The following is a 15,971-nucleotide window of genomic DNA, read 5'->3' as shown; positions in this document are numbered from 1 at the left end:
CTGCTTGTTGGTTATGTTAATTAAAACGGGATTTTTAATAAACCAAACTGAAACAATTTTTAAGTGGTTGGATTGTGTCAAAGAATTTTACAATTTGTAAAAGACATTGATATAAAAAAAAAAAGAAATGAAAAGAGAAAGGGTGGCATGAAAATATTTCTGAGGCTGTTCTTAGTCATGTAGGATTAGCAGTATTTTCCCTTTGAGTGTTGATGTTGTATGGACACTGGAGACAGTTGTGCACTGTGGATAGTATTACTGCAACGGAGGAGAGGGAAAAAGAGGTTTGCAGCAGAGCCTGTGGATGGCACCCAGCCAGTGCCCTGAAAAATGGCAAACATGTCACAGCTAACAGCTGGATGCAGAAATATTTCTCTTTAATTTGGATGGATAAAATTTTTTTCACAGCAGGGCACTCTCAAAAGAGTACAACATCAAAGAGGGCGGGTCTCACCAGTCAGACATCAGCTGGCTCTAGGATAGAACAAAATGAATGAACTGTCAGGACTTTTCCAGCATATATGCTTCTGCCAAGTGAAAAGTTAAAGGTTCAGTGGCTCGTTCAGATCACAGACAAACTCCTGATAATGGAAGCCTAATTCCCCAAAGTCTTCCTCTGATCAGCAGACAGAGGATGTCTGAAGAGGACTCCAGATTGATGGATGGCAGGCTTTGTATTGATGGCCGCCGCCATCCCTGGAGATAAGTGGGACTCACCAAATGCCCAGCAGCTCTTGGGAGCTCCTGGATCTCTGTGCTGGAATCCTGAGTCACCCACTCTCTTCTGCTAGCCTGACACTTAGCAGCAGCTGACCCAGTGTGACCAAAATACCCATTTTAATTTCTTCACATGGCTGGCTCTCTGATGTGGGCTTCACGCACCCTACCATGGGTGTTTTACAGTGTATTGACACTTTTCAACTGTTTTTCTGATTACCATATTTCAGTCTTGACTTATATGTTAGTATTATCTGCAAGCTCAACATAAACCTCTAATGATTTTCTAATATTTCTGGGACTTGATGAATGTGAATTGACAAAGTACAGTATATAGCTTTATATCAGCATTACTTAAAATACAGCAATGGTGTATATAACCATTACTCATTTATTTTATGGGGTGTTTATTACTTGACTTTTGAAACCTCGTCTCAAAATCTTGGCATTCCAAACATTCCAAAATATTCCAAACCAGAGTGAGGGGAAAGAGTTTTCTTATTAGAAATATAATAACAACAAAATAAGCTGTTATTGTATCTAATAGAGGGAGGAAGGAGAAATCATTGAAGTGAAAAAAAAACACACCAAAAACCTATAGTACTATATATTTGCGAAAAAATTTGAAAAACTGACCACAAATAAATATGGCCACACTAGATAGTATTTGCTTTAATAAAGAGGCTTTTATTGTAAAGTACACATCTTTATCAATGGACTTACGCCTTGCCCACTTTTTTGCCTTTCCTGGTCAGCATGGCACATTGCCAGTGGAAGGAAAATGGTTTTACACAATATTGGGGAGCTGTGTCTTTATCCATTGCGTGGTTGCTTTGTGTAATTTTTGCTAACAGATTAAGTAATTCTCACTCAATTGACATTTACTCTGAAAATAGAAATTTGATATATGACATTGTTAATCATTGTGAACTTTTTCATGGCCCTCATTGGGAGAATTTCACATGCTTTTAAGGAGAAAGCTCTACTATTTCTCCCTGATGGAATGTGAGAAAAAAGCAACAACACGACGGCCTGTGGTTCGGGAGGGTACGTCCTTGTCACACTCACCACCTGTATGATGGCGGGCAAGTCGTTTAACCTTCTCAGCCCAACGTTTCTTAACCTATGAAATGGAATAATGTTCCAACCTACCTTTCAGGTCAGTTGTAAGGCTCAGATTAGCTTGTGAAAGTATTTTATAAACAAAAATCCCACACAAATGTGTATGACCTAGTCTTTAGCTGTTGTTCTTACTTTGTGTTCAGGTGAAGGCAGGTCATCTCACTCATTTTTAAGGGTATTGCTTCGGGGTCTGTCTTCTCACACCCGGATGTAGCTTGATTGGAAAGTTGAAAAGTGAAGGGGTTAAGAGACCACAGTAGTGTGTGGTTCTGCTGTCTTCCTCTCCAACGTGGGAAGCAGAGCCTGGAGGCCCTGGCTGAAAGGGCTCCCTATGGATCTGATGGTCCACACTGCCACACACAGATGTCCCCTTGTCATCATCCGGGCACACTGGATTGCACCGATGGCTCACCTGCCTTAAACATGTCTGTTGTTCATGTAGCACTGAGGCGCTATAAGTTGGGGCCTCCTCTGGCCAGAAATGTCAGTGGCTTCAGAGGTCAAGCAATCCTGCATGTTCAGTGATGTTCAGTGAGAGGTCTGTTGCTGTGCTGAAGCCACAATAATTAAAACACTTGTAATGACTACCTGTTAGTTACAGATATGCTCCAGGAATGCTCTTAAGGGGGCGATGGCTGCATGTGTCTCTTGGATGACATTTTTATAGCACTGTGTTACACTGAAGACTGATTAAATCTACAAAATGGAAAATGTAGGACTGAAGAGATGCTTCCGTACTGTTCTCTAGGTAGTGTTCATATTCATCCAGTGTTTTTAATATTTTGTTTTGTTTTTTGATAGACTCATCTGGGAAATAAAAACACAAATTAGGATGACTGGTTTACTCCTATACGTCCCTTATGTCATCCCAGTTTCTCTCTCTCTCACAACAAAAGTTGATGTCCTGGTATGTACTAAGCCATGTGTAAAGTACTTATGGGTAAATTTCAAAAATATTTAAAATGCATTTCTGCCCTCATTGAGCTTATGTTCTGGTAACCTTAGCAAAAATGAGTTGGCATACACTGCACATACTGTCTTGTTGTCAGCAGCCCCAAGAAGGCTGACATTTCCCATATAATTATAGTGATGGCCTAAGGATAGTTAATGCTCTTTGGCCTCTTACTGTGTTCCCAGAGCCAATTTAAGTCCTTTACATATATAAGCTCATTTGATTTTTATATCAGCCCTTTGACATAGGAATTATTATTAGCACCAATTTTTTCAAAGAAGGTCTCGGTTTCCTCAAGAAGTTAAGTAACTGCCCGAAGTCACATGGCCACCTGAGGTGGTGCCACAATGATAGCTCATAGGTATGGGAGCCGACATCCATGTGGGTGCTGTTAGCCTCTGCACTTTACCCTCTCCGGTCACGTCCCGGGTATGTATTCACTGATAATACTTCAGAAACTTTCCACTACCAACCATACTTATTAAAAGTGGAATTGTTTATTTAGCAACAGAGGTATTCTGGTTTTCACCTTTCACAGTCAAAATGGTTTTGTAGCCCATAGCTATCCACAGGCACAAAATATTGCACCGCTGCCTCCCGACACAGAGGAATTTCACAGTGAAACCTTTTTATCCATCTTGGCAAACAGTGTATTTTTCAATTGAGTTTCTCAAATTACTAATACACTTGATTATTGAAACCCTAATTTTATGAGTGTTACAGAACAGGTGGGACCGTATAAAGACAGTGTGGACAATGGGTAGAGGAGATCTGAGAAATCATCTTTGTGTCTGTTCTTCCCTGGACCCCTCCACGTGTTGTGAAAGGACGTAAAACTATGCTGGGTTTTCAGGTCCAAACCGGAAAACTCGCAAAGACCTTTTCTCAGCCCTTTACTGGGGTAATTGTTTAATGCATTTTAATCCTTATATGAAATTAACCCTTGCATTTCATAGAATTAAAAGAAGTTAGGAGGATGTCCTATTTTCCTTAAAAAGCCCAAGTTGTTAGTGTTTAGAATGAAGTTTTAATTGCATTTAGTGGTGATTTCTCCTCAAGTTTTGAATAAAATCTGAGATTTTTAAGAAGCTGTAGAATTATTAGGAGAATTCCGTTCAATTCACTTCAGTATGTTTTGAGTTCCTCCTGTGTGCTGGGCCCTGTGTTAGATGTTTGGGCATAAAATGTGCTCCCTCACGTCAGCTGCTTAGCAAAAGCCGAAGGAGGCTGGCATTTTAGTACACAATCAAATGCTGGCGTCTGGGGTCTCGGCGCAGGAATATGCCAAGGTGTGGAAACGTAGGAGAGGGAGCCTGAGATGTTTCCCTACTCCCTAAAAATCGGCTAATTCCTTTCATACAAAACCTTTGAATCTCACCAAAATTCAGGGACCTAGGTTCTGGGAGGAGCAGGTTACTGTTTCCGTTATAATCCATGTTCCTTTTGTTAAGATCGCTGGCTGTCTTCTGGGTGTTTGTAGGATTAAAGGAGACGACGCAGACCTCAGCACACGTCCAGTGGGAAGGCAGAGGCATGGAAAGGTGTGAGGAGGCCTGCAGACTAGGCCTCATTTTGCCACTTGGTCTAAGTCACCAACTTTTCAGTTCACTGCAGACCCTTGGTGATGTCCTAGGAACCATCTCAGAGAGCAAGGGTGAGGTTGGCTGAGCTGCTGGCGTGTACCTGGTGAACTTTCTTTTTATCTGTTTTCATAGTGGAATCATATTTAAGGCTTCATTGAATTAAAGGGGATCCTTTGCTTAAAAATCTCTTTGAAAGCCTCTGCTGGTAAAAATGAAAAAAGGGAATGCTTCCCTCAGCTCCCTCACTCCCTGGAAAGCTACAGCGCAGAAAGTTTGGCTCGCGGTCAGCTGATGGCTTCAGGGCAGCACAGCAGTGATAGGTGTTTGCAGCTTCCAGGCTACCAGGTCGGAGGGTTTTCCTTGAAAGTGCCCCCAGCTGTAACGGACTGATTTTCAGGGGTAGCAATAATTCCTCTACAGCTAGGGTGACAAACTTAAATGAGGCCAAGCAAGTACGTAAAAAATGAGTGAAGTAAGAAGCATGTAAGACAGTAGGGAGTGGTAGGGACTACGGGGAACTAGAAAAGCTCGTAGCTGATCTAAAGGGGGGCACTTTCTTTTCCTCAGTTTCAGTGGATTATGGTCAGAGATGGGTGACCTGTCTTTTGGCTTTTCCAAGAAAAATGAGAAAATATATAAAATTTCCAAATTTTTCAAACACGGAGGAATAACAATGTTGGTCAATTTCCTGAATTCAGCCTGAGAGCCACTAATTTACAAAACTGTCTTTAGAGGAACTGATTGCTCAGAGCCACCAATATACACAAATCTTATCATTCAGAAGATGATTTTCTTGCTATTATGCTAAAATGGACCCAAGTCAGTCTCTGGCTTACATTGTTTCTGTGATTATTATTATTGTTAATGCAAATTGACAGCGTTCACAAATTACAAAGCCCTGGACAAGCCACTCATGACCAGCGTTTGTAACACACACCATCGGTGCATTTTCCACTCATGCTGTTCTCATTTAAAATAGATTTTTGTTCTAGGAAAATAAGATCATGGGACAGAGTGGTGCTCTATAATATCCAGGATTGCAATAAAAAAAATGCCTTTGTGTGGTGGTTTTCAGTCAGTGCCGTGTATGGTTTGTAATGAGCAAGAACTTGTGTGATCATTATTTCCACCACATATGTGGCATCCCAATAAATATTATTGGGTTGAAAACTATAAAAATCCTCTTAAAAAGGTAAGAATTAGCCCTTCCGTTTACTTTCTGATCCCACTGATGCAAGATAAAAGAGAACATTCAAACCATAAACAGTGGTTTTAAAATAGCAACAACAATCACACAAAAAATCAGTGGCTGATAATGTAGTGATACATATTGCAAGTATTTCCCCAGTAGGATAACACAGAGACACTTTTTAACCTTGGGTAAAATAGTCAACTTTTCTATTTTAACAACGCATGCAAAAACTAAACTACAAAGAAATAAATGGCTAGCTTTTCTTTTTATTTATTTTTCTCCCTTTGATTTTTTTTGAAAAATAAATCAGAAAAGCACAAAGTATACTATATAAATGCCAATGTACAGGCCACAAAAAAAGTCAGTGTTAACACTTTGCCATATTTGCTTCAGATTTTTATTTATTTTTATTATTTATTTATATATTTATTGCTTCAGATTTTTTTAAAAGAAAAATGAAGCATTTCAAATCACGTGTTAGTTCCCTTTGTTTTTCTAACATTCTCTTCTTTCCCAAGGGCAGTACTATGATAAAGTTATTGTTAATTCTTTCAGTGTTTCTTTTCAGAATTTTACAATATGTATAGGTACAGAGAGATAGATATATTGCTATATTTATTACAATATATGCTATTATAAAATATACTATTAAGAGAGTTTGTATATTTTTAGATTTTAACAAACAGTATCATATGTATCAGTCTGCTGCTTGCTTTTCTCAATCAACATTATGTTTTGATATTTATCTACATCAACTGGATCTTAATACAGCAGATCTAGTTAATTCATCTTAAATGTTTTATACTATTTTATTGAATAAATAAACCACAGTTTGTTTATTCTGATGATTCTAATTATTTACTATTGCAAACAATGCTAATATGAATGTCCATGAACTTGTCTCCTTAGGCACATGTATCAGATATCATTGGAGTAATTCCCTAGAAGTGAAATTGCTGAGTCATAGGATATAAGCATTGTCAACTTTATTTCGATATTGCCAAAATGTTCTCCAATGTGACTATGCCATTTTATACTCCATTTTGGCAATGCTGGTACTAGCTTTCTAAAGCAAATATGCCAAATATACTTTCTACAGTTTTGAGGATTTTTCCATTGCAGAATTAAACCCTTTTCCTACCAAGTGTCTTGTGTGTTTCTTTATACATATTTTCCCTACCTCCAGAGGGTCATTTGTTCGACTTCCTTAGAAAGAACAAAGCAACTATGAAAACTTTGGTAGTTCATGTTCATTCAGGATAAAGTCCAGGTTTCAGCAGAACTATGCTGTATTGAAGTGTTTGTTCAGAACGAATCTTTCCCTCATCTAAACTTAACTTTCTTGCCTTTGGTATCAGTATTTGAACGAATAAAATTTCTTACCTTTCAACATTTTCACAGGTCCTGAGGGGATTGCCTACACACTTTGTACATGATTTTCAATATTTTTCTGCTTATTTTAAATCTTTTCAAAGATAATGAAAACAAAATAACTCTTGGGCTTGGCATTAATTCGTCTCCTAAATCCCTTAAGTTTTTAGACCTATTAGGAATTTAACTTAAAATTTCAGTTTGAGTGTCACACAAATGTAGATGTTAACACAACCTCCAAGAACAACTTCCTAAACTTGAAATTGTTGCTGCTACTCTACACTGAAACCTGTGAAATGTTTCCACTTGTAGTTCCTTCTCACGTAGGAGGCAGAAGTTAGTGTCTGTCTGGTACAGTCGATGGGTATAGGCATGGTGTACTTGTGTAGTTCAGTTACATGCAGAATTTCACCCCCTTTTAAATTGTTTGTTTGTTTTAGCTGAGCTCTTAAATGCAAACAAAGTTGAGCTAGTGATGGAGAATAATAATAGGGCCCAAAGGAGTACCTAGAGCCTTTAGAGAAATCATCTTTAGTTCCTACTTAGCATTCACATTGGGGTATTCTGGTTTACCACGTTTTATTCTCCTTCTGCTAGAGGAATGGACAGCAATAGGCACCAGTGCCTTCTGGCCCGTTGTTTCTCTTTTAAAGAACACCGAGTAGAACCGCACAGACCAGAAAAGGCCCAGGATTATCTTGAGCCAAATGCAAAGGCACACATGTTTGGCCTCCCTAAATAACTGATAGGAGGCACGGACCCCTTTGAGGAAATCCCACATGCTGTGAATATACGTTGTCGTGACTTGACATTTTATGACATTTATGAAGCTTTTTTATTTGGGGTGGGGAGTTGGGTGAAACAGATGTCATCAGATTTGTGTTTGGAAAGATCACCTTGGCTACGGTTTGGAGAATAGGTTGGAGGGGCCGGAAGGAGCTGCAGGAAGAGCAGTGAAGAGACTGTTGCAATACTTCAGGGGAGAAAGGAAGCTGATTTGGGCAAGGATGTTAAGTGGAGAGGGAGAGATGGATGTACTTGAACAGTTTAGGAGGCAAATTCAACTGGATTTGGTGATGGCTGGGCTCAAGGGGCTGAGGGAATCAAGGTTGAATGAGTTTCCTCAACTCTGATTGGGTACATGGTTATGGGTTATGATGAGGTACGTGGGAGTCTCATCAGAGCTTCATGTGACATAATTTAATACCAGTATTAGCTGAAGCCAGGGAGGCTCAACCTCATGCCATGTGCTGCATTGTGTGATGTTTGGAAAAAGCCTGACAAAGAGCCATCTACTTTTCCTCAGGCAGGCAAAAATTGTAGGATTCCTGTAGTCACAATATACTTAGTTTAAGGAGGTTATTGTTGAAACAAGCGTGTACAAGGAAACACTTTTTATACTCATTTTCAAGACTGACTGGCTAGTGTCTGGTGTTCAAATGAGCCAACGCTCAAGGTAGCAGCCACTACAGATAAATGTGAGAGAGTTTTCCTCGCTGTTGAGGATATTGGCGAGAAGTACAAAGGAGAATTGTACTTCTGAAAATGCCTCATAATTGTTTTCATCAGCAGTCCTCATGGAAGGTTTGTTTGTAGGGAAAGGACAGGGCAGAGGGCTGGGTCATCAACATTTTTGGCTCCATTATAGATAAACAGCAGCTTTTAAGGAACCGATGACTTTGTTCAGTGTTGCATGGCCTGTCAACAGCAGACTCAGGGTTGAGACATTGAATCTTTGAACCAGCTTCTTAAAACAAAAACAAAAAAACAACAACAAAATAACTACAGTGTAATCTAATGTAAATACGAAGTCTGTTATTAGATTGCTCATGTAGCGATGTATCCACCACATGAAACGTGTCCATTCTCTGCTATCATCCCCAAACTGGGAATTGGAAGAAGTCACTAATTTGAAATACAATGTAATCTAGGAATTTATTCATTCTTCTCGGGCTATATTGGTTCTCAGCTGCGATCACTCTGGCATGCTATGCAGTCATAACTTCTCAAACAATTGTCTTTATTAGATTGATGTCTGTCTTTGTTTGTGGGGGTTAGTGGAAAGGTTGAGGGTAGAGACAAATGAGTTCAAGAAAAGAAAAAAAATCAGCCATTTAAAAATGGTGATAATAAAAATAAACTGTCATCACTAAGCCCTTTGGCCCCCAGAATAGAAATACTGAGCTAATTTAATATGAATGACCATACTAATTTTAGGGCTGAAAGGTAACCTGTGAGGTTCTCTGTAAGATACATCTCCATGTCCAAAGGGAATTGGAAAGGCTGATTAGCAAGAGTAAGAGACATGCATTCTCAGGATGCTCTGGGAAACACCTCAGCAGCTGCTGGGATCTTCCTGCTGATTTTATTTGCAAAGGTCCAGTTGTACCATGGTCCTTCTGTAAACTATACCCCTTGCTTCCTGGCTGCCCCTTGGACTGGGGATGACTTTCTAGAACACATGTAACCCCTGATCTCCCGCTAATGTAGATACCACGTCCCACCCAGGGCAGACCTGGTATCTGGAAGTGGGAGCCACCTGCCTCTGGTGTCGGCACCAACTCCATGGCCGCTGGGTTGGCTACTTGTCATGCATAAGACTTTTTGTCCCACACTTATTGCCTGGTTTGAACCAGACGACATTTCCTTGGATGTGATCTTACAAGAAAATCTGTTGGAGATGACCTAAGGCAATAATTATTAGACCAACCTCAGTGAAGACATTTAAATCCATATGAAAGTTTTGTGGGGGGGGTTCCCCCCTTTTTGAGGATCTCTCTTTTTTGATGACTCCTCTCCTAATAGTTTCAGGTCCTGACAGCTGAAGTCTTACATCTTCTGTGAGGTGAGAATCCATTTATTTCACGCAAATCAGAGTCTGTTTTACTAGTTCTGTAGCGCCATAACTCTCTCACTGCCTTCTGCTAGGTGTAATGCAGCTTGTTGAACAGACGGTTACTGCCTCGAATGCCTCTGAACAGTTAATGTGTTTGAGACTGGGGGCCTTTTATGTGGACGTTCCAGCTATGTCAGAGTGGCCTCTCCTTTCAGCTTGCTTTGTTTATCCGTCAGCTCATTACTTAAGAGTAGCCTGTCAAAATTGGTTAAATATTCTTTGGGAAACATGGTCACTCACATCCTTGAAATACCACAAATATGTTTAATACAGGGAAGATTGGCTTGATAAGAAAAATATGATTGACTTGCCTCACCAAAAAATATCTTCCTGTTATTCCAGTGGAGTTTCCACAAGCATCCGTGAGCACGAGCAAACCTAAGGGCAATAAATGTCTACAGCGAACACATAAAGACACCAAGGGAAGCAGGGAAAATGATTGCTGATGATTCATTCTAACTACTTGACCTTCTGACCTCTTCCCTAGATATATGACCAAGATGGGACACTACAGCACTTTATTGATGGTGGGGAACCTAGTAAGTCGAGCTGGATGAGGTATATCCGATGTGCAAGGCACTGCGGAGAACAGAATCTAACAGTAGTTCAGTACAGGTAAAGTATATCTCAATTTACCACTTACAGAGCTAAAGCCCGTGGGCTCGCATATGCAAATTCAGGCTTGCTGCTCTCGTTTTTTGGAAAAAATTCTGCAGGAATTTTTGCAGGAACTCTGCAAGGACTGGCAGTGAGTTGTTTGCTAGGGTTCTGAAATCGCCTTAGTTCTTGAAGCAGCAAATTTCATGAGCATTCAGAACTAAAGGTGCTAGTAGAAGGCCCCTGTCATTCAGTGCACATGGTCAAGTTTTCTTCCACGTCCTCGCCTGAACTTCCACCATGGCCCGAAGGAGCCCAGCAAACCCACTGATGTGGGGCAATTCCCCACAGCAGATGTGGGCACACACCCAAACAGGAGTGCAGAGATTCAGCCCCAGGTCCTTTGCTCTCAGCACCTTCAGGCCTTCTCCCAGGGGAACAGTTTCATTTGCACGAAGGCCTCTCAGCCTTCCCAAGATTGCGTTTCCAAAACTGGTATGCTCAGCTGCACTTTGCGAGCCAGAGTAACCTCTCCTGATCCCTAGGAAGGTGCCGAAGCATTGGGCTTTGGCCCTTGGACAATTCAGAATCTGTTTCACGTGATGAGGTGGCTCCAGATCATAGGGTTTCCCGAGATGTTTGGGCAAAGCCCAAAGGGTAAGAAAGATGTGGTGGAGCCACCCCCATTTCCTAGAGTCTCAGAGGGAGGCCTCTGGGGGTGGGGCCTGAGAAGCAAGGTGGATTCCCAGATGCTGAGTCACCTCTGCTCAGTGCACCTGTTGATCAAGCTTTTGCATTTAGTGCTATAGAAACCTGGAGAGGAGACGAGAGGGCAGAAACAGATCACATAGGAAAAAAGCCCTACCACTAAGCCTTCTTTTCTCAAAAATCCCTCGAAAACATGTGCCATATAAATATATGACCTCAGTTATAAACAGCCATGTTCCCTTTAGAATCAGAAGCAACTGTTTAGCTTTATTAGGCACCACAGACACATCAAAGCAGAAAGCCCTGAGCTTGGCGACTTGGAGTCCTGCCTGTGGCTATTTATTTTCCTTTCCTTCTCTTTCTCTCTCTCCCTCTTTTTTCTTTTTTAAATGAAGCCTTTAGAAAAAGAAGAAAAAGTTTTATTCCCCTTATAGGTTAAAGGCTGCACAAATCTGGCTCGCTCTCCGAAGGTCTCCAACTCCAAAGGAACATATTTGGGCAGCATGTGACTTTTCACTGCCTTGGTTTCCTATGCAGTTCTAGTTCATGAAATAATGGTCCAGATGAAATAGTGCACGACGGTATTTGGTTACACTGCCGTGCATGGGCTTCCTTCACCTTTATTGCAGCTGCATTTTTGTCACGAAGATTTTATGAAACTCGGAGATAGAAAATTAGTAAAGATTGTGCTTGTCCATTCAGCAAGAGAGAGTTCTGCTGGTTCTATAATGAGCACCCAGGGAACTCTTGAGGCGAATTCTGAATTTGGGCAAACAAGAAACCCCTAAGAGGAAGGTGGGCATGAGTAAGTCATTACTTATCTGTCAATATTAAGTGGATTTTATAGCTCCCCTTTCATGATGGCACTTAAACTTCAAGTTCTCTCTGCCGATCTGTTTTCGATTACTTCAGATCTTTATAAAATGAACTACAAAAACACAATTTAAAAAACTGGCATCCATCACCAGTGACCACGTCCAAGAGTAAGAAAATAGAAAAGTTGGACCCTGAAGAGCCAGCCTAATTTTTATTGTACATGAATGTCCTCTTCACAAAAAGTCAGCTGGTTTAGATTCATTCTGTTATGATTTGTAATATCTAAATGGAATTTTCTTCAAAGCGCCCTTGATTGATTGACCCTTAGCTGAACGTTTTGTTTTTATTTGGAGACTGACAATAATGTTTGTTGGCATGTGTTCTGCTTCAACTGCGTTGGGACGCCATGAAGCTATCTTTATGAGTCATCCAACCACAATACTAAATACATGTCAGCAAAGGAAATATTATCTGAAAAGGGAAAAATCCCTTTGATGTGCTTCAACATGCAGAGATTTCTGCGAGTTTTGGAAGCTCTGCCCGCTTGTAAGGAACGGTGTACGCTTACACTTTTTTTTCTTTTTTTTTTTCCCCTTTCGGCCTACTCCGTGCCTCAGAAGACCACCCATTGCTCGAAAACAGTTCTGCTCTTTCAGCGGCAAAGTGTGTCATTTGGTTTTAGCACATTCATTTGCCGGGCGCTGTGTTTATATTAAGGGAAGCCAAACCGAGAGATGAAATGTTACAAGGGTGAAGTACAAAGTAGACTCAATTTTTCTCAAGTTAGGAGATGCCAGTGATTTATAGCTCGGCTCCAATTTTGATTTTTTTTATGTAGCAGTGGAAAGAATTAATAAAATGCACAGCTCTTGGAGATGCGGAGGGAGGAAGGGTAGCGAGGTCCGGACAACTGGCTGGAGTTTTTGTCAGATATTCATAGAATGTTGGGAAAAAACATTCTGCTTAGCTAGCAGTGCCCTCGTGAGACAGAATGGCAGCAAGTAAGGAAAATAACAAGATAAATGAAATTTTTGCAGCTGCAAGTAAAATATTGAGAATCTGCACTTTTTTATTGATCTTTATGATCCTATTGCCAAGAGCCACTTTGTGGTGACAAAATATGTTGACAAGTGCATATCTCACTGCCATGAAAAATGTGGTGAAGGATTCGCCTTCTGTCTGCAGTGTTGTACAAGGAACAAATTGCCCTGCTACAGCCAATTCCTTACAGAAAGGCTAAATTTAAGGCCCACCAACCCTAAGCACTTTTATCTTGAACTGAGGCTAATATTTGTAGCAATTCTTCATTGAGAAAACCAGTCGCGATCTCATATATATATATATGAGATCTGTGGATTTTTAACCTGTGGATATTTCTTTACAGTACCAAAGCTGTTATAAAAAATGTTTATTTCTTGGTACCTTCACTCTGTCATTTCAGAGTGTAATCTTTCAGCCAGAGTAAAGTGCTCCTCTTGTATTTATTGAATCGCCATCCATTTCACATAACAGGGTTTTTCTCTTCTGTATCAAACTTTAGAAGGAAGGCAATGGGGGCGATTTTTATTACTCTCAATCCTTCTGTCACAAAGCTGTTTAATTTTATTACAAATTTGAGAACTCCCAATGCCAACTTGCAAGAATACACGTAATGCTTTTTCTTCAAATAAGAAATCAATAGTATTAATTTATATACGAGGCACCAGTGTCTGCAATTTGCCAAGAGAGAGAATTTTCTCATCAGTGTGAGGTGGAATTTTTTTTTTTTTTAAATGAACTCTTCTATTCTGCTGTCTCCTGGGCCAAATATCTCTCACTTCAGCCAAAACACTCTGTGGAGGGACACTGTGGAAATAAACTGTGAGGTATTTATCATACTGGGTTACAGGCTCTAATTGGTTGCTGGAAACGCTAAGGTGGGTGCAGATTTTATTACAAACAGAAACTGTCTAGGTGGAGCTGGGCAGAACATTTTCGGGGCAATAAAATGTGGATGGGGGCACGTGAGTCCTACCTCTTACTAAGCTGGGTTTTCTTTTGTTTTGAATAGGTCGAATATATTCTACCGAGCCTGTATAGATATTCCCAGGGGTACCGAGCTTCTGGTGTGGTACAATGACAGCTATACGTCTTTCTTTGGGATCCCCTTACAATGCATTGCCCAGGATGAAAACTGTAAGAATTTATTTTAGCTCTGAATTCACATCTCAAAATACCTATTTTAAAGCTAACTTTGTAAGAGTGTTGTTTGAAACTTCTGAAATGCAGTTCACTCTGATATATAATGCAAATGTACACAAGTCTGTTCCATCATTTTCTTTTCCCTGTATGTCTTTTGCTTTTTCATCTTGACTTGTACAGGCCAATCCTTCTTCGCCTGTTTACAATGGCAAAACCTTTATTAGAGGTTTAAATAATTTGTAACGTCAGTGTTAAGGCAGCTGGTATTTACTGAGTGCCTACTATGTGTCTGGCTCTGTGCTTGCCACGTTTCAGGGTCACAAGGGCAGCATAAGCTACAGCTTCTGCTCTGAAGGGACACACAGTCTTGTTGGAGTCGCACTATATGCAAAAATGAAGTAATGAGAAAACAATGTCCTTTAATCAGGAGTAACACCCTTCCCGTCGATGAGGTGTGCTTCCTCCTAAATAGTCATTGCAATGAGAAATGGCAGTAAAAATGGTAGACATTCGACTGAGGAATTTGTGTCTCTAAATTTCTTAGTCCACATGAACCATGTAATTTTTCTTCTATCTTTATTACTATGGCCATCATTATCATTTAAAAATAATCTAACAGCGAGGCAGGTGCAAACTTGCAGCAATTGTCACTTAAACTTTATGTTTTTATTTTATGAATTTTTTTGGAAAAAATTTTAAGGTGATTTCCAGTACTTAGAACAGAATTAGGTGAATCGATTCTGACGTGCTTCAGTGAGAAACACTGGTTTCAATGATGCTGTTTTTTTCTTGTCACAAAATTGATCTGTGAACTGATAATTTGGGATTATGCAACAGGAAAAGAAGCAGAGAGAACAAATCTATTTAAGAAACTTAATTTTGAAAAAACAGTGTTATTTTACTTTATCTTTCTCCATTTTCTCACACACACACGAACCTCAATAAAAAGTGTTCATATTACTACCGATCAAAATGCTGATAATCAGATATTTTTTTCCATGCTGTCTTTATTTTCTTTGTAAAAAAATAGAATCTTTAAAAAACATATTACTATCAACTTTCCTTTTCTGCTTTACTCTTACACCAAACCAGTCTCAGATCAAAACATGAATCTTTGGACATACAGTACATTCTTCTGACTTCCCAAGTTTCCATTGGAAAGTTCTTTTCTGCAGTGATACTCCTGTTTGAGGGAGTGTCTTTGTTTTCATAGGAGAAAATCTCTGTGTTGGACATGAATGTGTGGTTGGTGCTAGAGGCAGATATGGGCATCAAGGCCAGTATGCTCTGTTTTCTTAGAATGGCTTCATGCCCCAGCTCCCCAAAAACTAGATCTAGGTCCCCAAACAGAAAAGCACCAGTTCGGCACGCCCGCGCTGATCTGCAGATATGGGCCTGTATGTACATTAGAACCTTGACATAACCTCACATTCTGAAATATGGAACTTGATCCAAAAGTCTCCAGAAATCCTTTAATATAAACTGCTGCAAACTCAGAAGAAGTTACTCTGGTGTGTGTGTTGAGGAATGTCTGGGAATAAACACAGCAAAACCTAGAGTTCTGAAGTATATAGTACATAGTCCAAATAGTCATTCGTTCGCTCATTTATTCATTCATTGTTGAAATATTTATTGAATACCTACTATGGGCCACTGTCTTTGCTAGATGCTGCAAATACAGCAGTGAACAAAGCAGAAAAGAATTCCTGCCCTCATGGTACTTACATTCTAGTGGAGCAAGACAGATTATCAACAAATAAATGAGTAAATAAATTGTTTGTCATGTGGTGATGTGCTGTAGAGATAACAAAACAGAGACGGGGTAAGGCATGCCAG

The 15,971-nt window shown here is 40.0% G+C and overlaps 1 protein-coding gene across 2 annotated transcripts in view; it reads left to right on the top strand.

Moving 5' to 3' along the window:
* PRDM6 (PR/SET domain 6) overlaps positions 1 to 15,971 on the top strand; it is a 96,276-nt gene that overhangs the window by 54,539 nt on the left and 25,766 nt on the right. For both annotated transcript variants that reach the window (XM_074328556.1, XM_019728038.2), the window contains 2 exons: positions 10,321 to 10,448; positions 14,005 to 14,129. In XM_074328556.1, the coding sequence (XP_074184657.1) occupies positions 10,321 to 10,448; positions 14,005 to 14,129 (253 nt within the window). The remainder of the gene's footprint in view (positions 1 to 10,320; positions 10,449 to 14,004; positions 14,130 to 15,971) is intronic.

This window comes from Rhinolophus sinicus, linkage group LG03, assembly GCF_036562045.2.
Source record: "Rhinolophus sinicus isolate RSC01 linkage group LG03, ASM3656204v1, whole genome shotgun sequence".
In the NCBI taxonomy this organism is placed as follows: Eukaryota; Metazoa; Chordata; class Mammalia; order Chiroptera; family Rhinolophidae; genus Rhinolophus; species Rhinolophus sinicus.
This window is presented reverse-complemented; position numbering and strand designations above follow the sequence as displayed.